Raw genomic sequence first — 22,906 nt, 5'->3', positions numbered from 1 at the left:
CACCCACGTTTCAATAAGAAACACAAAACCATGCATCCGCTAAACTTCATACGAATTCCACAAGGCAGAAATCTCTCATCTTATTGTCTGGGTTTCTCTACCCCACTTTGAGAGTTTCTTTGCAATGATAATATGCTAAACTGGAACAGTAATTATTTTAAAATATAAAGCTACAAAGAGCACATATAGCATCTTCACACAAATAGAACTATACAAGCACAAAGATGCATTTTCTCCCTAACCTTCTGATATCTTCAAGCCAGTGGTGCTAAAACAAATTAAACAATACAAAAACAACTTGACTCGACTCCTCAGGAAGAAGAGTAGGGATTAAGGGGCAGGGTAGATGGATGACCATGCCGCTAACATTGGAAAGGAAACATAATGGTGATGGGCATGATTCACAACATTGGCGAACTAAAAAATGAAGTCACATAGCATTCTTTTTCTGATCATTAGAATTATCAAAAATTGATATTGGTAACATTATCCCGATCTAAAGTTGAGTGATGAAGATTCAATGAATCTTACTCCCTAAGCTAAATACATCTGAATAAATGGCATGTTCTCTACCAAAAGTTGATTAGCTTGTCGCTCATGAGTAACTCTAGACTGTTGCTATAGATTGCTAATTACATCTGAATACATGGCCTTTTCTCTAGCAAAAATTGGTTAGTTCTTGTTGAAGCAAAAATTGGTTACCAATCATGGCATGCCACATAGCACAACAGCCAAATTTTTTCAATCGACGAAGACTGGGACAATTGATAAAGTGACTAAAGTGTCCCTTCAAAGCCATTCTAGAGAGAATAATGCACCACGCTTTTTTGAGCTTTCATTGTCACCAACCTGAACAAAAATCCAACTGTTCTATGACATCTCTGACCCGACCATGCACAAAGATGCCTTATTACTGGTTAAAATGTGATCACCTATTGGCGCACCAACGTGTATGCTGAACTGTCACCCGAATTTCCTACACGGCTGGACAATACGGCTCCACGTGTTGCCTGTGCCGTGTCTCGCACACCCTTCAAGTAGCACTCCACACTTCCCATGCGGCTAGCTTGTGCCAACATGAGCCTAACACCTTCCCTTCCGTTTATATAAGCATTGGTTTCACCTCCAAGCCATGCTCAGTCCAAACCACAAAGACCTTAGGACAACACCACTAGTCCCACTTTTCTTTTCTTCACCAAAATATCCCAAGAAATAAAATGTCTCCAATTTCCAAAGCCCTTGTGTCATGGTCCTCATGGACATGTTGCAAGAAGCATCCAGATGGTGATCATGGATGCTATTCTGCCCCATCAACAGGCATGGAAGGAGATGGCGATGATGATGACGATGATGATGATGATGATGGAGATTATGCCCCTGCAGCGTCCATTGAGGATGACAATGATCGTGACAGTGGCTATGACTCTACTCCGGCGCATAAGTGGATGGTCGACTATTAGTAGTACTTATTTGGTGAGGTGACTTCAAAAAAGCTGGTTTCTGACTTCTAAACCTATTCCTGGGGGGTAGTTGTTTTTTTTCCATCTCCATGAACCCAAAACTTTCTTTAGCTATGATATGATGTGAGGCACATATATTAGTGAATCAAGGTCTAGCTAATGCTGATGATGAATGCCGTTATAATAGGAACTGAAGGAATTGATGCAATTAAAGGACTTACGTCATCTTACAAATCACCATACAAACCCCGACATAATGCTAGTCCTGGAATTTTATGTTTTTGCAATATAATAGTAACAGTAACATAATAAGAAGTTCCTACTTAGATAGATGGTTTTAATTTGAAATGCATGATATGATCAATAGTACTGTAGTGCTACGTTATAGATACTGGACCATTTTTCAAAATGGTTGTTGTTTGCTATTATATTTAATGGGAAAGTTTCTGGGCACTAACCAATAGGTTAAGTGCTCTAAATATAAAAGAATGGGGAACCAAAAACTAGAAACCTCAAAGAATCTGAAGTAAAGGTACTAGCCATTTGCGACACTTGATCTAGTGTTGTCCATAAAGATCAGAGTCACCCTTTACTATATACCTTGAGAGTGAATGACGGAGGTTATACTAAAGTCCACATGATCAACTTTCTTTATTGCTATCAAAAAATGATCGACTAAAGAAATTGTTTTCCTTTGGAAACAAGAGACAAGCTCAGATAATCCCTATTTCTGGTTGTCACAGCTAAAAGGTTGCAATAGGTCCAAGAGACTTTCCCTCAAATTAATGGATAATCTTGTATACCAACTAAGAAGGCAACCCAAAGCCAAGGCTGAGCGCAAATGGTAAGGGTAAGCATTTCTCAGGATTTGGTCCTGGGTTCGAGCTTCATCCACCCCTTTGGTTCTACGAAATGAAACGATGGTCATACCCTTCAAGAAAAACTCAAAAATAACAAATAAAAACTATGAAGGCCACAAACTTGCTGTACATTCATACATCTGGGAGGATGCCGTATCTCACTCACTGAGTCTGTGATACCTATTTTATTTAGTTCTACCGGCACATATCAACTATAAGGTGTTGAGTACATACACATCATGAGAAGGATTTTGTGCAGCTCACTTAGCTCACTTAGCTGACCTAAAACTATTGTTTCTCTATTCAACATACTATCACATATTCTCCCTGACATTTACAACTTCCAAGATACAAATTACCACACAAACAAAGGCAAAATTCATGACTAAAAGGAACGTACATAAACATCATCATGGATGCAGAGTAGATAAGCATGTCCATTGTTCAGATTTCAGCATCAAATGCAAATGATTTTCCTTTGCAGTTTCTGTGAAGCACTTCAATCAATCTGCTGAAAATTACCTACACGCAGTACATCAGCTTACCAGGCGCAACCTTGTTCACTTAACAAAGTCAAGTTACTATATTTGCCAGTGAATCATTTGGACAGCTTTACAATTTGTTGTCTTGCTTGCCCAAGTAGCTGGAACTTTCCTGGGCAGTTGTTATGCACATTACAGATCAACATTTTCATAACAATCACCTCAGTGCCCACGTCTTAGGAGTAACTTATACCCTCTCCTGCGAGTGGTTTCAATCCATCTTTCAAAAAATGGATAAACCACACGACTTTACACAGATACCTGACTCTCAAATTTTATCATACATTCTGGAATAAAAACTTCATTGCTAATACTATACAGAAAACCACCGTTCGAGCTTCCCAAAATATCGCTCCAGTCATGAAATTCCTGCAACTTTGTTATCTGCTTCCATTTCAGTACCTTCTAAGCCTGACAATGGTTTAGTGATGCCATCCAGCATGGCATGGACTTCCTTCATTTTTCGCTGAGATGCATCGCCAACTAGGAACTCATGAACGTGACCATCAACTTCAATTGAACTACACCCAGGCGCCTTCTTGACTCCAATTGCTTTCATTTTCCCCTTCACCTTTGTTACATCATCCCATCTGTCAGCAGATGCATAGATATTGGCCATAAGTGTATGAAGACTTGAACCACTATAGTCCATTTCCGCAAGTCGTGTAGCCACGCATTCACCAATGACAACATTGCCATAAATTCTGCAAGCACTCAGCAAAGCACCATAAACCGGACCTAAAATTTCGTTACTTTCTTTTGGTATCTTTTCAATGATTTCCTCTGCTTCATCTAGTAGGCCCGCACGACCAAGGATGTCTATTAGACACCCATAGTGTTCTAACTTGGGTTCGATCCTATACATTTTTCTCATAGAATCAAAATACCTACGGCCTTCCTCTACAAGTCCTCCATGATTACATGAGCTAAAAATGCCAATAAACGTTATATCATCAGGTTTAAACCCTGCTTGTTTCATTTCTGAAAACAAAGTCAATGCTTTGCTGCTTTGCCCATTCATGGCAAGCCCACAAATAATTGAAGTCCATACTGCCGTATCTTTCTCTTTCAGCCTGTAAAAAATCTCAATGGACTTGTCTATGCACCCGCATTTAGAATACATGTCTATAAGAGCAGTACCAACAACAGCATCAACTGGTATTCTGTTTTCGTTAATGTAGCCGTGGATCCATTTCCCTTGTTCTAAAGCTCCCACCTGAGCACAACCCGTCAGGAGAGCGACCACCGTAAACATATCTGGTTTAATCCCTCTAATTTGCATCTCCCGAAAAGGGCAACTGCTTCATCAACGCGATTAAACTGCACATACCCATTAATCATAGCTGTCCAAAGGACAATATCCCTTACTGGACTTCTCTCAAAAAATTCTCTTGCTTCATCCAACTTACCACAGTTCACATACCCAGAGACTATACTAGTCCAACTGATAACATTCTTTGCTGACATTGTATCAAAAATTTGTCGAGCTATACTCAAATATCCACACTTAGAGTACATATCCAACAAGGCATTGCTAGTTGTAGGGGTAAACCCAATTTCATTAAATACATAGTGGTGAATTTCCCTGCCAAGTTCCGAATCTTTCGTAGCTGTACAAGCTGAAAGAGTACTTACAACAGTAGCTTCATCAGGCTTCACACTTTCCTCCTGTTGCATCCACCGGAATACACAAACAGCATCCTCAAACCGGGCACACTTAACAAACCCAGAAATCAATACATTCCAAGAAACCAAATCTCTCTCCGGCATTTCATCAAACAACTTCCTTGCATTCTCAACGTAACCCAATTCACCATACATGTCCATAATCGAGTTACACACGTAACAATCGAACTCAACCCCGCTTTTTAACACAAACGCATGAACCTTTTCCCCCACATAAACATCCCTCAAGCACCCAACTGCCTTAAAAACAAAAGGGTAAGTGAAATTGTCCGGCCACAACCCTTTTACTCTCAATTGATGAAAAAACCCAATAGCTTTCCCAAAGCTACCACCTTTAACAAATGCCTTGATCATCACATTGTAAATAAACAAAGACGGGTTTTCAATATAATTGAAGATTCTTTCGGAATACTGTAAAAAGTTCCCATTTTTTGGGTCTGTGCAGAAGACCATGAGCTTGTTAAGGGTGTCCGGGTTTTGGTGGAGGCCAATTCTGAAGACTTGGGTTTGGATTTGTTTGAGTTGTTGCATTGATTTGCAGGTTTTGAGGTAGTGTATGCATTCTTGTTTCGTGAGTCTTGTGGTTGAGAAGTTTAACGGTTTGGAGACGAGGTGGCGGGATATGGACTTGAGAAACTGGGAGGGGTGGGGGGAGATCATGTTAACGGGCTTGTTCCTCGTTCATTTTGAGCTTTGAAGGAGGTTTGGAGGTTTGAACGGAGAAAAATAAATAAAGAAAATATATCGATACCATACGCAGAAGGAGTTTTGAAATCCCCAAACGAACAAGTTCATTGGCTTTGTCAGAGCATATATACCAATAGTCATGTATTTTAGCTATATTTTAATAGTTCATTTTTTTCATTTTATCTACTCGAATCTCACGTCAATACTCTCTATTAATTACCATCTATATACTTATAAAATACTATAAAACAAAAGTACTGTTCATATTTTACTTGGGTTCCATTGTAGAGAGTGTGAGAGAAAAAGAAACATGTTTAAAAGTTAGCTCAAGCACAATCCTTCTGTAAAACTACCGAGTCATTCTCCCAAAGCTACTTTACCTTGGCATTTTGCTACTTTGGTGCAAAGCTATTTTATGATTTTCCTTCTCCATTTTACCTAATACTTCCCATACAGCTATGTTGGTGTACATGCTCTTAATCCGCTGATAATAATAACCTTTCTATTTTAACTCCTCGTTCAAAACCACTTTCATTTGGAAGATACCATACCGGCGATACCGCTAAAGTGGTGCCAAAATCTGGGACTGGGAAGCTACTGTCCCTTGAACGGACAGCAACGTGCTGTCCTAGTCGAGGGGGTTCCGCTCCGATCTTATTCTTATTCTGATGATCGAAAACGTTCATTTCGTAGAGCTCATCGAGTTGAACAAGTATGCAAAAAATCAGTTTGATCAGATATCATTAAGTACCCGATCAGAACACATATAATTTGCCAATAATGGGTTCTAGTAGATTTGATCCAGTGTTTCGGATCCATTCTTTTCAAGATAAAAAGGTTTCGATTAGGCACTTAATATTATCCGATCGATCTGATTTTTTACATTCTTGTTCAACTCAACGAACTCTACGAAGTGAACGTTTCCGATCATTGGAGTGAGACCAGAGCACGGCCCCCCTTGGCCGAGACAGCAGGCCCCAACTCCCAAAATCCGTGGCTCTTTTTTGGTTTCGGGCTTCTTCGGTTTGAGTTTTGAGGGAAATTTTAAAGTGTAATGAGTGGAGGTAGGGATGATACCGGTCCGGTTTTGGCGTATTTTTCGGTCGAAACCGGTTATCCGGTTTGAGATTTTTAGAAATCGGAACCGGTTGAGATAATACTGTCCGGTTTCGACCGGCTCAACCGATTTCGGTCCAGTTTATCTGTTTTTATTCATGGGTCATATTTTGGACCCAACACATCAAAGAATCTACAATTCACCCCGCAAAAATATCAACCAAAAATTCATAATTCAACCCATTTTTTTGGGCCCAACAAAAAATGATCAATTTTGAATCCAAAACATAAAAAAAAAACCCCATAAAAACACAATTAAGTCCATAAAAACAGTTTTTATATATATATATATATATATATGATTGATTTTATATAATAAATATATTTATTTGATTCTCCTCCCTTATGTTTTTATATGTATATGTATATATTATACATATATATAACCGGTCCGGTTTCGTCCGGTCTTTAAAACACATAAACCGGATCAAAATTATTTTTTCGGATTATAAAATTTTATAAACCGGAACCGGATAAAATTATTTGACCGGTTTGAAAAATTCGGTCATGTCCGGTTTTTCCGATTTCGATCAATTTTCTGATCTCAGCTAACAGCCCTAAGTGGAGGGAGATAAAGAAAAATTATTAGGGACCATGCATAGGGATTTTGAGTGCCTTAAATGAACAAACCCTTCAAGTGTCCGGATAAACTTACACGAATTTCAATTAATTCTTAGATACAATCCGGCCGGTGGTGAAAGCCCGACTAGTTGTATGAATCTGACTCACAAGGGTCGATCGACCATCGACAAATATGTCTAAGTTTTGACCACGATTCAATCCTTATGGTCTGTTTGGAGGTGGGATAACATCGTGAGATAAATGGCGGGGTGAGATAAGCTAATTTTGTACGTAAGCTTTTATCGGGTATTTAGTTCGCCCCTAGCACCTTGATTGCTTATTCAGAGGATAAGCTATGACCCTAGCAACCCTCCATCGTTAGCTTATCCGGGAGTAAGGAATTATCGGTATGCCGCTAAAAAGGAAAAACCCTCCAATGGTAACTCTTTTAAAATAACTAATCCAACTCTATAAATTTCATTCACACATAAAAGTTCATCAAATCATATTTCCAACATAGTTTTTTTCTTTTGTGTTTTTTTTCTATAAAAAAAAAAACACCAACATATTTTGGTGTAACAAGTAATAAGAGGCAACGCACCTTTATTTCTCTTGATTGAGCGTAATTCTCACATTTTACAAAAATGTAATTTGAGGTTCAAATCATTTGCATAGAATTCGAAAGTAGGCTTCGGGCGCCAATCTGTGGTGCATGCTGGTTGGGATTAAGGGTCATCATCGGGCCGGGCTGGCCCAGCCCGCCAAGTTGCTGCCCAAGCCCCTCCACGGGCCGGGTCGATCAGGCTTTTTCTTTTTGACCGGCCGGGCGGGCCGGACTACCTACCATAAATTGAAACCCAAGCCCAACCCACTGGCTAGCCCAATTGGCTGACCGACGGGCCAAAAGCCGGTCGGGCCAATGGGTGGGCTTAAATTTCCTTGGGCAAAACTAAACCAAGAGAAAAAAGAAAGGGTTTTGTGGGATTTTGGACTAATAGACAGGCTCGTTGGCGGGCTTTTGGGCGGGTACCACGAGCCGGGCCTACGGGCGGACGTAGTAAAAATTCATAAGCCCGAGCCCGCCCATTACAAACTATAGGCCGGGCTAGCCTACCCATTTTACTCGCTCGGGCCGGATAAAAGCCCGACGGACCGGGCGAGTTTTGGGTGGGTCGCGGGCCGTCAGGCTAAATGACGATCCTTAATTAGAATCCATATACGGGTTGTTTTTCGAAATAAGAAAAACCGGGATAACGGTCGTGAATTAGACCCTCAAGCGCACTGATCCAACCGTTTCTCACACATCCGGTTTACTTCGACGTCAGCCAGCCATGTTTGACAAAATGGCCACATGGCGACGTTTCTTGCGGTATTCCAGGGCCATTTTCTTTCTTCTGTTTTTTTTTTGGTCAAACGGAAATAATTCCAGGGCCATTTTCGTCCCCTACAGCGAAGCTCTCCATGACTCCATCTACAAAGCTGTCCCTCTCTCTCTCTCTCATCACTTGGTCGCGAAGTTCGATGAACCCTCCGACCGACACTCTTATATGCGAGAAAATTTTCATTGCAAAGTTCTCTCTCTCTCTCTCTCTGTGTTTTATTTTAGCATTTTGTTCGGTATCGATCTACACACATTTCTGATTTCTCTATGGTTTCGATTTACCACTCTTTTTTTCTCTGCTTTAACACTGATCTATGGCTTACCCAGTTCGAATTTGAGCTTGATATCGCATTTTTTTGACTGGGGTTTCAATGTAGTTGTCGTTATCCCTGTTTCATGACTGATCTAGCAATGCCCCGTTCTTTTTTGGAAAAAAATGCTAACCCCTCAGTGGCGCAGGATTCTTATCGCGGGACCGAATCACTTGTACTCATATAACAACAAAATTCCATTCTTATACAATCGTAATAGCTCCCCCTTTGTCCGCCCCTGTAACCCCTGCTTTAAGGTTTTAATGAAATAGAAGTGATGTGCATGTGTACAGAAATCTGTGATAGAGCAAAGAAATTTTGCATTTCTGTTAAATTTCGGGGATTCTGATGTAAATTTAGCGGATCAATGCATTTCTTGTGCAATGTCATACTTGCATCGCTTGCAATCTACATTCTGTCTATTGAAATTTCATTTTTTTTTCTTTGGTACTACAGAAATATAAAATTTCATATATATAGCATTGAATTTGGGGGCTAGATTTACCACTAATACGAGGTTTTATCTTTTAGTACTCAAATATTGTTTTAGTGTATTCTTTTCTCTATTCTAACAATGTTCTCCGTAAAACCCAACTTGTATTTGAGTAGGGTTTTGCACAAGTATAGGGTTCGAATATTGTTATGTTTGTCTTCATTTCAACACTAGCAAATTAGCAGTATTGCAATCTTTTGCTAAATTTAGTGGCTTTTGCTGCTAATTAAACAGATCGGTGCATTTCTTTGAGCAATGAAGTCATTTAGTTCTCTCTTCATGTGGAAAACCATAATGCTATCGCTTGCAATGTCAAATTGTGTACTGAAATTCCAAAATTTTTGTTCAGATTTACTGCATCTAACATTGGATTTGGGGGAGTAAAGCTATGGCTTCGATTCGACTTGATGCATCGAAGCAGTATTACGCAACCAGCAGTCTTGTAGTTGGTTATGCTCTCTGTTCTAGCTTGCTTGCCGTGATAAACAAATTCGCCATTACCAAATTCAACTACCCAGGTCTTCTAACTGCATTGCAGTACTTAACATCAGCTCTGGGAGTGTGGGTTCTGGGCAAGTTGGGCTTTCTGCACCATGATCCATTCGTATATGATACCGCAAAGAAGTTCCTGCCCGCGGCAGTAGTGTTCTATCTCGCAATCTTCACCAACACCAATCTTCTTCGCCATGCCAATGTGGATACATTCATAGTTTTCCGATCCTTGACGCCCCTTCTGGTTGCCATTGCCGATACCGCATTTAGAAAGCAGCCGTGCCCTTCAAAGCTTACCTTTCTGTCCTTGGTCATTATCTTGGGCGGTGCTGTTGGGTATGTTGCCACAGATTCTGGTTTTACCCTCACCGCGTATTCGTGGGCATTTGCTTACTTGATCACAATTACGAGTGAGATGGTTTATATCAAACACATGGTTATGAATCTCGGGTTGAACACTTGGGGTTTCGTGTTCTATAACAACTTGTTGTCTTTGATGATGGCTCCATTGTTTTGGATTGTTACGGGAGAATATGCCGATGTTTTCGCTGCTGTGGGATCAAGATCGGAGAACTGGTTTAAGTTTGATGCATTTTCTGCAGTGTCTCTTTCGTGCGTGTTTGGGCTTCTCATCAGTTTCTTTGGATTCGCTTCCAGAAAGGCAATCTCCGCCACGGCTTTTACTGTAACCGGTGTTGTTAATAAGTTTTTGACTGTTCTAATCAACGTGTCGATTTGGGATAAACATGCGGGCCCCTTTGGTTTGGTTTGCCTCCTCGTCACAATCGCCGGAGGTGTTCTTTATCAGCAGTCAGTAACTGGAGCCGCAAGCACTGCTCCATCACAGCGTGATTCTGCTGCTTCTAAGCTCATTGATAGCGAGAATGATGATGGAGTGGAGGATGAAGAGAAGGGCAGCTCTGGTAAAATTTCCGGTGTATGACTACTCGTTTCTATCGATTTCCAAGGTCGCTAAATAGAAGTCATGCCTATCGATCGTGTCGGAAACATGTATCGTGTATTAGATGTTGCAAGTTGCAACATTACTCTAGTGAAATTGCATGTGTATGAGCATTTTACTAGTCTTGAGCCATTTGCTACTTGGCTGAATAGAATTTTATGCCTCTTGTTAGCAACTTAAAAGGTACTACTTGTTTCTGTATTAGTCATTAGATATGGCCAATAGTAGATACTACTATTATTTTGAGAAGTTTGATTTCATTGAACTACTTCCTCAGCTTGCACTTGGATTCTCTAATTACGTAAATCTACCATGTTATCCTTTCCATTAGTTTATTTTTTTCATACATGAAAGAGTCAAGGAGAAGTGCGAAAAACAGTTCTTAGTTTTTTTTACTTTTAATGCGTCTACATTTATACTGCAATCGCATTCCGCTTTTGAAAATGAAAATGAATTGAATAGTTTATTTTGACTATTTCGATGATTTTAATTACCTGTTCACATTTCAAACTTCGTAATGGAAATTGACCTCGTTAAAAATCAAGTTGATCGGAAACTGGTTGATATGATTTTTGTACACATTTATCATGAAAAGCAAAAAGATTAACCTAAGATTGCATTGCAATCTATCAGACTCATTTATTTCAAGATAGATGCGTTTCGAATCATATCAATCAGTTTCTGATCAACATGATTTTTGACGCAACGTCAATGTTATAGACAAGCTCTAAGAAAGGCTTGTCTTACTTGTTAGCTCTAATTACCAACAAAAAAGAAAAGAATATGCACACGGGCACCAGATTCAAATATTGTCTGGATTCAACTCATTGATGAGTAGGGGTGTTACGAACCCGACCGGACCGAAAAAGACCGAAAAAACCGAATATTTGGTTCGGTCTTCGGTCGGTCCAAGGCCATTTTTTGGGGGTTCGGGGTGGACCGAACCGAACCGAACTAGGTTCGGTTCGGTCTCGGTTTTTTGAAAATTTATACGCACCGAACCGAACCGAACCGATTACGGACCGAACCGACCGAACCGACCGAACCTAAATTGGACCGAACCGACCGAACCGATTGAATAATATATATTATATATAATTATTAAATCCTTTTAATCTTGACCGTCAATCTATTAGAGCTTTAATCGTGACCATCCACTCCTCCCAAACCCTACTCTGTTATACTCCTTCAGTCTTCCACTCCTCCAAAATCAGAAGAGTCCCCGCAGCCACTCCATTTCCATTTTCCCCTCACTCCCTCAGTTCTCTCCCTTCTCTCTAACGTTAAACCTCCACGATTTGCACCACCGTGCTCCACCAGCGCCGTCCTCGCCTCCGCCGCCCCCATCACGTACGGCGCCTTGTCCACCATCCCCGATTATCAACATCAGCACCGCAATCAATCTCCATCCGCCACCACTTCGGTAAGCAGATCTGTTCTCTCTCTGTCTCTTTCTCTCTCTCTCTCTCTCTTTGTCTCTCTGTCTCTCTCTCTCTGTGTAACGGTGTAAAATCAGAAAAAAAGAAAAAGAAGAAGAAACGATGTTGCCTGTTGGTGTGCAAGATTCGAGGGTGAAGACCAAAACTGAAAATCGGAGATCATTTACGGGAGTGAAATATGTAAACAAGAAGTGATTTTTTTTTCTCTCTCAAAACCGTTTTCTTTTTTTTATAACATTTCTAGAAAACTTATACAGAAAAACCGAATTGAAAATCGGTGAGACCAATTTTGATCCGATTTTACACTGTTGATCTGTTTGTTGCCTGAAAATCGATGTTGAAAAACCGAATTGAAAATCGAATTTTCGGTGAGACCAATTGAAAAACCGAATTGAAAATCGATGTTGCCTATTGATCTGTTTCTTTTTTTTTTTTTCCTGATTTTACACTGTTTTTTTTTTTATCCGATCTCTATCGTTTTTTTTTTTGAATCATTTTACACTGTTTTTTTTTTTAACCCGACTACCTGTGCACCAAAGGTATTAGGCGCCTTTTGGGGTTGTGAGTTCACTTGGATGGCGAGATCGGACACCAGTGAGGGAATGAACACAGTTTCAAATTCAGGAGACATTTTTATTTTTCAGGAATTGAGCATAGATGGCCCATAATCACGTCCAACAAGCTTGGATTTCTCCAATTTTGGGTTTTTGTGGATGACATAATTTGAGAAGTTCTACTTTCTGTTTCCAACATTGTATCCAATTTCGTTTCCTTCACATAAAATATGTTATTTGTCCTTGTACCCCCTGCTTCGGGTTAGGTTATTAGAAATACTTATGGGCCCTAGTATATCAACTAGGTCAAAAGTCCAGACAAATTATCAAAACAATAGGCATGTCCTAGTCAAATGCCTCTAAAAAATGGTTAGTGGGGCTGACCAGACAAGCCTCAAACACCTTGTGATAAGCCGGCTGCCAGCTGAAGCGATATATGCTTGATGGCCAACCTACCGATACCTTTTTTTTTTCCTGATTTTAGTATTATGTAAATTGTAAAGAATCATTTTTTTTTTCCAAATCTCGAACCAGCAAGAAAAATCAGTAAATTTTTTCCTGAGCTCGAACCAGCAGATTTTTTATTCTTTCCTGATCATCTCGAACCAACAGATTTTCCATTTTGATTTTTAGATAATACTGGGCTAAGTTCCGTGAAGCTACGAATCACCTGATTTTTCGTTTTCTGTCTGCAGCTATTGAGAGAGATTTTTCAAAGGTGTAGGGGCACACTGGCATTGGCTGAGCCCAAGCTTTAGGCTCACGTGGAATTTCAACCTCGACGACGCCAACAAAATGTCTGACCATGAGCTTGACTATGAGCTTGAGGTATTCAATCTCAAAATCCTAGTTTATTAGTATTTGCAATATACTTTTCGTATGAGCATGAGGTGATGGACTGAAAATAAGATTAATGCATGAACTTTAGAGTTTGGAGCATGAGAACACAGTTTATAAGTTCATATACAATTTCATCAGATTACTGCCTGAAAATTAGAGTGTGATTATGTTCATTGTAATCTGTTTTAGATGGATGATATTGATGATGATGATGATGATGTTATGGATGATGCTGCTGAGTTTGATATTCCTCATAATGCTGAATTAAACGATGATCAAGTGCCTGAAATTGAAACTAAGGTTGAGTCGAAAAAGATTGTTGGTAGTATTAGTAATAAGAGGGCTGCTTGTTGGAAACATTTTTACTTTATTACCCCAGAAAATCATCCGAAACCTAGGGCTGCATGCAAATGGTGTCGAAAGGATTATGCATGTCATTCGAAAGGATTATGCATGTCATCCGAAACCTAGGGCTGCATGCAATTGTTTTTTCATGGTTGAGGTAAATCCTAATCACATATACATCTTTTTTTGTTTGTTGTAATTTTTTTTTACTACTTTTCGTTTTTCTTAGTGTTTACTATTTTTTATGTTCAAAATGAGGGCTAGATTGTTGGCAACTTGGCGTATTTTGAAGTATGGTGGTGCAGTTTTCAAGCTGGGGATGGTTCTATATTCTGTTGGTTCTGCATTTCGTAGCATTTTGTGATAATAATGACTGGGATTTTCATGGGATTTTGTTGACATTAGTGTTTTGAATTTGGTAGATTTTAACTTGAACTTGGAAGTATGGTGGTGTTGTTTTCTGACGGACACTTTAACTGTATTCTGCTAGATTGTTGGTATTTTGTGTTTTTGTGATGGCTGTTTCTGTTTTTTGAAATTTGGGATGGCTGCTTCTGATGTTGCAAAAACTCATATAACAGTGGTGCTAAGGATCGCAAAGTTAGGATTCTGGGTGTAATTTTTTATTTTTGATGCAAGTATGCTACTGCTATTGTATTGCGAAAGTTAAGTAGTTGGTTTCAAACTATATTCACTCTCCATTGGGTTATTTGTTCAAAGGTTGTAAAGATTCAGTGTTCAGCTCTTGAATAAATCGTGAGGCATAGAGACAGAAGATGATTTGGCCTCATAGCTGTCATTAGAGCTCCAAAGATGGCAGCTTGAAATTGTGCACTGTATCGTATTGCGATTGTGCTTTCACAAGAATATTTTGGTGAATGGATGTTTTGAGAGTAATATATCTTGTTCTCCTTTTCTTCGGCCGTTTTTCCTTTTGTATGGGAAGATTTAATTCATAGTGGAATCGATCGGGTTAAGCCAGATTTTTTTCTTTGATAACCCACTTTTATTGTGATGAGCATAGGGATTCTCTCATTGGTCGGATAATGCAATCCATGCCCAAATCTTCTACTTTAAATAGAAAGCTCAATTCTTAAAATCTCAATTCAATACAGAAAGAGGGGATTTTTATTTATTTTTTATTTTTAACATTCACAACAAAAAGCTTTGTTGTATCAGTACAGAAATAGAAAGCTTTGTTGTGAGCAAAAACTCTTCTTTTGCCATTATCAAAAAAACTGGTGAAATTGGCCCACAAACAAAAAATAGCTTTATCAAAAAATCAGAAGCAATGGGCTTATTTTTGGCCCACTATTAATTCTTTTTAAATTGGCCCATTTTGAATTTTTTACCTTTGGCCCAACTAGGCCCAATTCGGGCAGCCCGAATTCCCCGAATTCCCCGACCGGACCGAATTCACCCCGAACCGAATTGGACCGATTGTATTTTCGGTCGGGATCGGTCCTACCAATTTTTTCCCCGAACCCGATCGGTCTTCCATACCGGTGGACCGAACCGACCGACCCCGAACCGATAACACCCCTATAATGATGAGTTCAGTTATATTTTTTTCCTTTTTCTATTTTCTTTGCCCCTAAAAAAGCGATGGGACCATATTCTGGTAATCAATCTAACAGAAAGACAAAGCCAGGTGGGTGGCGATGATGGTAGTTTTTGGGTAGTTTGGGAAGAACCAGGAGAGAGAGAAATGGAAGTCCAGGAGAGAGAGGGGTGGTTGTTAGTGGTGGCATCGGCGGATGTGGAGTTGTCGGCGGGGGGAGAGAGAGAGGAGGAAAGTCGCGACTGAGGAGAAAGGATCCGATTTTGATTGAGCATTTTTTTTTTCAAAAATGTTAGGTGCATAACTATTCGGATTCCGAACACAACCCCTCACATACACATACATCTTGCGTGGCTGCGTGTTAAATGTGTACGAGACCCATGTGTATACGAGAGATTGTGTTTGATATTGTGTTCGAATGGCTGTGCACCTAACATCTCTCTTTTGTTTTTTTGGCTATAGCTAACATGGGATCCACTGCCACATCAGCGTCGGGGGTTGGGAGCAGATTCCGTAGACTTATTGTACTCCTTCCGTCTCCATTCTTTTATCTCTCGTTATTTTTCAACCGGATAAAAAACTAATTATAACTTTTAATTAGTAATACTGTTTATATACAATATAAATCTTGTTTAATAGATCTCAATGAACTCTTTTAAACAACATTTTCGAAATCACCTAAAAATTATAGATTGTAAATTATAATTAATTAAAAAGTAACAAACTCTAAAAAAGACTAAAAAATTGGAACAGATGGAGTATTTACATGGGTAACATATACCTTGAGCTCAAGGCTCCATTTCTACTAAAAATTTTGCACAACTTTTGACTTTTCTTAAGTTGTTCATACTAAACTGAAACTTGAGCTCAAGGCTCCATTTCTACTAAAAATTTTGCACAACTTTTGACTTTTCTTAAGTTGTTCATACTAAACTGAAACTTTTTATCAAGCCGTAAAGTTATTTCCACTAAACTAAAACATCCAAGATGTTTTCTCTCACAAACACCCAACACATTTCTACAACTTTTAGTTTACTAGAAACAACTTAACAAGAAGTAGCTAATAAAAAACTACTTATCAAAAAAAACCAAATAGCTAATAGAAGTTGTCCACGTCGTCTAGCTTACCGGAAACGCCCCCTAAGTACCACTAAATACATATCACTTCTCACATGCATTTCTTCTTCTTCTTTTTTAGGGAGGGCAAGAAGGTAATTTCACCTAGGTAATTGCTAACTAGGGAGAGGTAGCACATGCATTTCTTCTATTCTGGGTCTTTTCAGTGTTTTCAAAGAATTTAGTAGGTAAGCCTTTGCCTCTCTTAGGCCCGAAATCACAGATTTTATGTATGAACGCAATCACAGCAATTATTCATGCGGCAAATAAAGTGACAAGCACAAACCTATCAACACAGATAGAAATGCGATAATCATAAACGGCAATATTACATAGAATCATGGGGCTCAAAAACATTGATATTTCTTTCTTCGATGACGTGTGTAATTGAAGGGTGCCACTGATATGGATTCACAACAAACCAACTACCGGCATTTCCCTTTTTCTCTTCAATGCAGTTGTAATGTAAACAGGCATAGGCCAATGAGCCGAGTAATCTTCCACAATATAAACAAGAAAACAAGACGTATACGCAAGTTTTAGAAACAAATTAGTCTATCAAGCATTTTCCAGGTTTCTTGCGTCTTACAATGCTGCAGGGAAACAGAAAACAAAGAATGAAGCACACGGATAATATCAAACGAAACTCCAACCCACTCACGAGTATATATGACTATACATGTTCCCTTACAGTGTGCCTCAAAGCCAAATTAAACACAGATAATCAAACTACGGTTGTAAAGTTTGATCTCGCATAACAGAATTAAAGTGAAGAACTACGACCAAGCACTCACTTTTTTCACCTTCTCAACTCCATAATGTTCCAAAAGCAGTATCCGGCACTCACCTCCTCCACCCGGGCTGTAGCAACTTCTCTGAAAGTAGAATTTAAACAAAAGAATTCATCAGAGAATCAAAACCAAACCATTTTAACAAACTGATTTCAAAAAGTTAGAAAAATTGCAGAGTTAAGCTATAAGAAATCATCCTAGAAGTTGATTTCTTGTCTGAAATGCAATATAGGTAAAACGGGAAGGGAGTTCGAATAAAAACAAGAAAGTCTCCAGAGATAATGTACACTATCCAAAAACAAGAAAGTCTCCAGAGATAATGTAGACTATCCAACTCATGCTAGCCCTAATTCCATAATTCAAAAACCATCTCAAACCGTAACACATTTGAATGCACCGGAGCAATTGACCAAGTAAAAACTAAGATTCAGTGACCAAACATGAATAGATCATGACGAAGGATACCAGAAATCGCTTTAAATAGCAAGAATATACTGCAAAAAGTTTTCAGGTTTCATACCGTTACTGTCTCTAGAGGCTGAAAGTGATTTATCACTTCTGCTTCCTCCTTTGCCATTCGCTTGTACAACTGGCTTCTGAACCCGAGGTGACAGGGAGCTTTTGCCATTCGTGGAAGAAGGCAAAGAGTGCCGCCTGACAAAACCATTTTCTGCACTACCATCTTGAACAAGAAGTCTTGGTGACCCTTGTGATCTAAGTTTTGCCTTTGCAGATTGAGTCGCAGCCATATAACTTGGCAAGGTTGGAGGAGTGTTCTGTGGAACATTCTCAGGGTATTCCTGTTTTCCTGGTAAAGATCTCCTCCTCCCAGTTTTAATGTTCTCCTTAGTCTGATCTTCCTTGGAGCTTATATCCTCATTCACTTTATCACCAATTATGACCTGTTCACTGACTTCCGAGGAAACTAGTTCAACGGAAGGATGATCCTCATGCACCATCTCAACTGGTTCATCTGCTGCCAAGGAGTTTGGAGGTGGTTCTACTACCACAGGCTGTTCAGAAACCGCCATTGTTGGATCGCTCATTGCTTTTTCTGAAGAATTATCCTTACCTTTGGCTACTTTCTCAAGACTTCGTTGAAGCTTCTCAGTTCCAGCTTCTGGCTTGTCAGAAGCCTCTTCAGCTGATACAGATACTTTTCTCAGACTGCGTTTAACCCTCTCAAGTTCATTTTGAGGGGGTTCTTGTACCGTTTCTGTTTGATGGCTCAGAATTTTCCTCTGGCTGCGCTTCGGTTTGTCATATTCAGATGAGGAATTCAGTGAATTACTATGGGCAGCTCTTTTTGGCCTTCCTGATTCCGCACTTTGCATGGTAGCTTGCTTTTTCTGTTGTTTTGACTTAATACTCTTCTTTGGTCGTGCAACTGGTTCCCAGAAGCGGGATGATGACCAACGTTCTAGCCAGTTTGCAACAGAATTTGGTTCCACCGGATCATATTGGAGGCTCAGATGCATAACAGAAGGTGATGAAGTAACAAGCTGAAACAAAGAAACATGGAATATCAACTCCCATTACTCGTAGTGACAGCATACAACCTACGTTACATGGACTCTTCTGAATGTATAAAGTACCCTAATCAACAATCGTAACGGGAATGGGATCTCAAGGGGAATAAGAAACCGACCAAGTTTCCAGCACCCAGGAAGCAGGAAAATGTTTAAAAGTAACAATAGTCAACTTCCTGAACTGTTGAATATGGGGTAGAAGACTGGAAGTAAATAAACTATTCAAGAGACCACCAAAAGCTGAACATACCTTAGAAACAAATGCATTTCTTGATAGCTTCTCTGACTTAAGAAGTGTATTTACTGCAAGGGATTCCTGAAAAATTAAAGATGACAGGGTTACAATAAACTGACCTTCCATAAAGTAAAAAAAATAAAAAGACTAGTTGTACGAAAGACACATTTCTCAGTGAAGAATGGCAGACAATAAAGCAACAACCAATCTTTAAACATTGAAATATGGGCAGATACTGAATCAAGGTCTACACTAAGATGGAGATAGATTACTGGCATGACGTCAATTGTTCTTAAAATGATCATATGTTTAAGAAGTCCGAGTTATCAATAGGAAATGAGAGTGGAAGCCAGCAGTAATGGCTTTACCAGTAAGAAATGATAAAGTCCAATAAGAAGTAAATAAGAGATTGGGGCTGACTAACCTAATTATATGAGAGGAGATGTAGAACCGAATGTTAACATCAATCAAGAAGACTAGCCAAAACATATTTTGTGAAGGCATGCAGAGTAGTAAAAAGAAGAAGATAAAACTGAGCAGGGTAAATCACTAAGGAACTAGGGATGAGGGAGGGAGGTAGAAATTATGGATGCAAAAGCAAATGAATATGTCCTTTGGGGATTACCATGGCTACCCCTGATCTGCATTTTTGAAGCACTTCAGACCCAGCATGAGAAAGTCTGACTCGTCGGCCACGAACTACTGACTGCAGCTTAACAATTGCTTGCATGCAACGCAAAGTAGCAACAGCCTGTCTCCTGACCAAGTGCCCGCGAATAAGTGCTTGCAACCTTATGATGCCCTTGAGAGCCCGAAATGCCCGGCGTGCCTTCAAGGAAAGATATGTTCCCAGAAAATCAGGATATACATCATTCAATCCAACACTCATAGTAAAAACCTATCATTTTCAAAGAAATAGAACAAAAGTTTTCCCAAAGAGGACAATGTATTATATATGTCCATGTATGATTAGGTACTCCCAAAGTACAACTAATCATTAGCAAGTGATAAAATGTCAAAGAAAATTTGGTACCTATTACAACAATAAAAATGCAAGTGAAAATAAGTAGTCTTAGCGCTTGGAACCATTCGTCCAATTGACATAATTAAGCTTCCAAGTATGTTTTGCATTGAAATTTGGAAAAACAATGCATTTCTTACAAAACAGTTAAAAGGATACCCCAAAAGAGTAAAACAACGCAAAATAAGTTTGTACACAGATTTAAAAGTGAAAAATAAAGACCCATCCCAAGGGAAAAATAAGCAAAATAAATTGGAACACAGATTTGAGAATCACATGTTCAACGGTACCGGCTTGGTAAGATGTGTAATTTGTGAAAATTTGGGATTTACATGATACCTAAAGCTAAAATGGTGAAACTAAGACTTCTTGGAATTAGCCTTGCCATTCCATGAATCCGCAAAGATAAATTGCAATTCTCAACATCAAAAGATATTACCATGTAGCCCCTAAAGGCTGCCTGTGCCTTTGTGGCAGCTTGCTCTAGCCGGAGTATCTCACCATTGTCTGCAGAGATTAGCCTCACATCACCTCCCGTTTCTGCCCCTTGCTTTCCAGGCAACAACACTACACCACATGACAAATTGCCACTAGCACACTTTTCCAACTGTGTGTTTTCACCACTAGCCCCACGAGTGGTATGAGGTGGCAGATCTGCAGGCACAGGAGGACCCACCACCAAATCTCCGGCAGGAGCCTTTGCATCAGATGATGCCCTTTTTCCAATTGCAGCATTCTTCAAATGAGATCATTACTAGAAATTAGAACTTGTACGTGCTACTTGCAGTAGCCAATATGAATTCAAAAGCATTACTACAAAAGCAAAGATATCAGGTTAATGAGACCCCTCTTACTTTGGCAGAACTAGATTTTGACGACTTCTTCCCGAAAAGAACAGCCTTGATCCATTTTCCCGGAGATTTCCCCATCGTTCAAAGGTCAATAAGAAAAGCAGAAGAACCTTCACCCTGCATTGTTCCCAATAAAATAAAAAGAAATTAGAAACATAGGGCACAAGGCAGAGCAAAGAACCCAATAAGCTATAAGAGTATTGAACAGCAAACTCAGGTTAAATCAACGGACAAATAAACCGAAAACCAAATAGTCAGCATTTAAATAGCTAAAACCCGGAAATTTTTAACCGGGATAATTAAACAAAGAAGTGATAAACCAGAATCAAAACAGGACTACAGCACAACAGTCACAGAAAGTTAAGGGATAATCAATACTTCCCCGAGAAGATCATCTGCCATTGTTGACCGCTAACCCTACTATAGCTGATGAATAAGAACAATAGACTAGCAGTGCAACACAACATTCCTTATTTAAATTACAAACAGAAGACTAGAGAGATAAGACAACCACCAAACCAAAATACCAAAACTTACACAACTCACAATAGTTAATCAAGCAGCTCAAACAACCAATCCAAAACCTCTGCCATTTAAATTCACCCATAAAATAGAAAGCGCAAATCCATCAGAAATGAAACCCCAGCCACATTTCAAAAACAAAACCCAGAAGTGGAAAGTGAAGAAAAATACTGTAAACAAACCAACCAGAGCAGGCTTGACACCTAATAAGATCTGCAAAAGGGTAAATGAAAAAAAAACACCCACATAGCGTAAAAAATAAAAACCACGGTTTGTCTAGCATAAATGTGAGGTAGGTAAATGGGGTTGGAGGAAAATGCGTTTCAGATCTGAGAGGTACCTGAACAATGACGTGGTCCGAGGCCTGAAAACTACCGGTCCTGAAACAGATTCACGAAAATGGTAAGGGAATCGTACAAGGGATTGATTAAGGGATTTTTTGAGGTGGAAGATTGATTGAGATGCAAGCAAAGAAGAATTCCACTACCAATTTGGGTTTAGGTTTCCGCAGTGATGGGCCTGGACCCCTCCATCAGCTCGCTCTCTCTCTCTCTCTCTCTCTCTCTCTCTCTCTCTCTCTCCTCTGTGGGAGTGTTTAATGTGTATGCAGGTATCCAGTCGCTTTTGGTAAAGTTTGGGACTTGGGGAGGACACCTCAGAAGAGAGAATTCAAATAAATTTAAAAGTTTGCCACCCAAAAAAAGGGCAAATTTTGAATCTAGCGATTAATAGAATTTTTTTTTCATTTTTTAACTCGCGCCTTGGTTACGACGCCGTTTGACCGGTCCACCTTCCACATCGACGAGAGTCCCCGTTCCGGTTTTTAAAAAAAAAAGGTAAGATAAGAGTAATTTCAAATTCAAAAATTATGTATTTACTTAAATAATTTTCTATCAATATGTATCTTATTTAATAGATCTCATTGAGATCTTTTAAACTGTACAAATAAAATTAAAAAAATATTTTTCATTTTCATTATATTTAAATTTAAAATTATCTTCTTTTTAAAAAAAAAAGTTTAAAAAGAAAACGGAATGGGAACTACTCAATGGAAATGTTTGGAGATTCTTGTAGCAATGGGAGGATTTATAGTAAAAAAATTGAATTTCGCTCTTCCCAATTTTATTGGTTTTCATACCCCTCAAAAGTTAAAGAGAATGCGATAATCACTCTCAAAAAATAAACTCCCTTCGTCATATAAAGTTTGACATTTTTAGGAATACGTGACCATTTTAAATTGTAGGTATCTTTCAATCCATAATATTTTAGCCTAATTTTTTAATTTTGTTTAATAGAACAAATTAAAATCTATCAAATAGATCCATATTGCTTATAAAAAACATTACGGATTAAAAGATATACTGTAGTTAATTTTTTCATAGGATTAGAATAGTGAAAGTGCCAAACTTTATGGGACGGAGGGAGTATATTAATGGAAGTGGGATTTTTTTTTTTTTTTTTGAAGAAAGGGCCGAATGTGACAGCATTTTTAGAGTTTGGAAGAAGAGTGAAAAAATAATCCAGTTCTACTAATAAATAAAGGTGTTATTAA

At 39.0% G+C, this 22,906-nt stretch overlaps 4 protein-coding genes and 1 pseudogene across 8 annotated transcripts in view; 2 read left to right on the top strand and 3 right to left on the bottom strand.

Annotated features, from left to right (window-relative positions):
• Positions 1-13,870, bottom strand: part of LOC131336359 (uncharacterized) — a 57,325-nt gene extending 43,455 nt beyond the window's left edge. The window contains exon 1 of the mRNA XM_058372156.1: positions 13,867-13,870. The gene's annotated coding sequence lies outside the window, so the exon portion shown is untranslated. The remainder of the gene's footprint in view (positions 1-13,866) is intronic.
• LOC131336358 (pentatricopeptide repeat-containing protein At1g31430-like) lies at positions 2,745-5,340 on the bottom strand (annotated as a pseudogene).
• On the top strand, positions 8,286-10,818 carry LOC131336363 (GDP-fucose transporter 1-like). 2 transcript variants are annotated; one of them, XM_058372163.1, is made up of 2 exons: positions 8,286-8,483; positions 9,447-10,818. In XM_058372163.1, exon 2 carries the CDS (start codon positions 9,486-9,488, stop codon positions 10,530-10,532), a length of 1,047 nt encoding a protein of 348 aa, XP_058228146.1. In that variant the 5' UTR covers positions 8,286-8,483; positions 9,447-9,485; the 3' UTR covers positions 10,533-10,818. The 2 variants fall into 2 exon arrangements, with proteins under 2 accessions (XP_058228146.1, XP_058228147.1); XM_058372164.1 differs by having other exon boundaries at positions 8,341-8,529.
• Positions 11,588-14,627, top strand: LOC131336364 (uncharacterized). Of its 2 annotated transcripts, XR_009202790.1 has the most exons (4): positions 11,588-11,973; positions 13,239-13,371; positions 13,573-13,885; positions 13,993-14,627. XR_009202790.1 is itself a non-coding variant. In XM_058372165.1 (3 exons), the coding sequence occupies exons 2-3, from the start codon at positions 13,339-13,341 to the stop codon at positions 13,852-13,854; spliced, it is 315 nt and encodes a 104-aa protein (XP_058228148.1). In that variant the 5' UTR covers positions 11,588-11,973; positions 13,239-13,338; the 3' UTR covers positions 13,855-14,627. The 2 variants fall into 2 exon arrangements, 1 of the variants encoding a protein (XP_058228148.1); XM_058372165.1 differs by having other exon boundaries at positions 13,573-14,627.
• A 2,315-nt stretch (positions 14,628-16,942) lies between these two features.
• Positions 16,943-22,001, bottom strand: LOC131336357 (protein IQ-DOMAIN 31-like). Of its 3 annotated transcripts, XM_058372148.1 has the most exons (8): positions 21,842-22,001; positions 21,695-21,734; positions 20,836-20,949; positions 20,421-20,717; positions 19,586-19,789; positions 18,976-19,041; positions 17,717-18,698; positions 16,943-17,280 (listed from the first exon to the last, which is right to left on the bottom strand). In XM_058372148.1, exons 3-8 carry the CDS (start codon positions 20,908-20,910, stop codon positions 17,249-17,251), a joined length of 1,656 nt encoding a protein of 551 aa, XP_058228131.1. In that variant the 5' UTR covers positions 20,911-20,949; positions 21,695-21,734; positions 21,842-22,001; the 3' UTR covers positions 16,943-17,248. The 3 variants fall into 3 exon arrangements, with proteins under 3 accessions (XP_058228131.1, XP_058228133.1, XP_058228132.1); XM_058372150.1 differs by lacking the exons at positions 21,695-21,734; positions 21,842-22,001 and adding an exon at positions 21,370-21,601; XM_058372149.1 differs by lacking the exons at positions 21,695-21,734; positions 21,842-22,001 and adding an exon at positions 21,379-21,601.
• Between the last annotated feature and the right edge of the window lie 905 nt (positions 22,002-22,906).

The sequence above is a fragment of the Rhododendron vialii genome, chromosome 8a, assembly GCF_030253575.1.
Source record: "Rhododendron vialii isolate Sample 1 chromosome 8a, ASM3025357v1".
NCBI lineage: Eukaryota > Viridiplantae > Streptophyta > Magnoliopsida > Ericales > Ericaceae > Rhododendron > Rhododendron vialii.
The sequence above is the reverse complement of the archived record's forward strand: the minus strand, read 5'-3'. Positions and strand labels throughout refer to the sequence as shown.

Bases quoted from the DNA above. Each gene is read 5' to 3' on its own strand.
- LOC131336364 (XM_058372165.1), top strand. From the start codon at position 13,339: ATGTCTGACCATGAGCTTGACTATGAGCTTGAG. The intron at 13,372-13,572 runs GTATTCAATCTC...AATCTGTTTTAG, and splicing joins AGCTTGACTATGAGCTTGAG to ATGGATGATATTGATGATGA.
- LOC131336357 (XM_058372148.1), bottom strand. From the start codon at position 20,910: ATGGGGAAATCTCCGGGAAAATGGATCAAGGCTGTTCTTTTCGGGAAG. The intron at 20,718-20,835 runs GTAAGAGGGGTC...TCTCATTTGAAG, and splicing joins CAAAATCTAGTTCTGCCAAA to AATGCTGCAATTGGAAAAAG. The intron at 18,699-18,975 runs GTATGTTCAGCT...TCTTTGTTTCAG, and splicing joins GAAATGCATTTGTTTCTAAG to CTTGTTACTTCATCACCTTC.
- LOC131336363 (XM_058372163.1), top strand. From the start codon at position 9,486: ATGGCTTCGATTCGACTTGATGCATCGAAGCAGTATTACGCAACCAGC.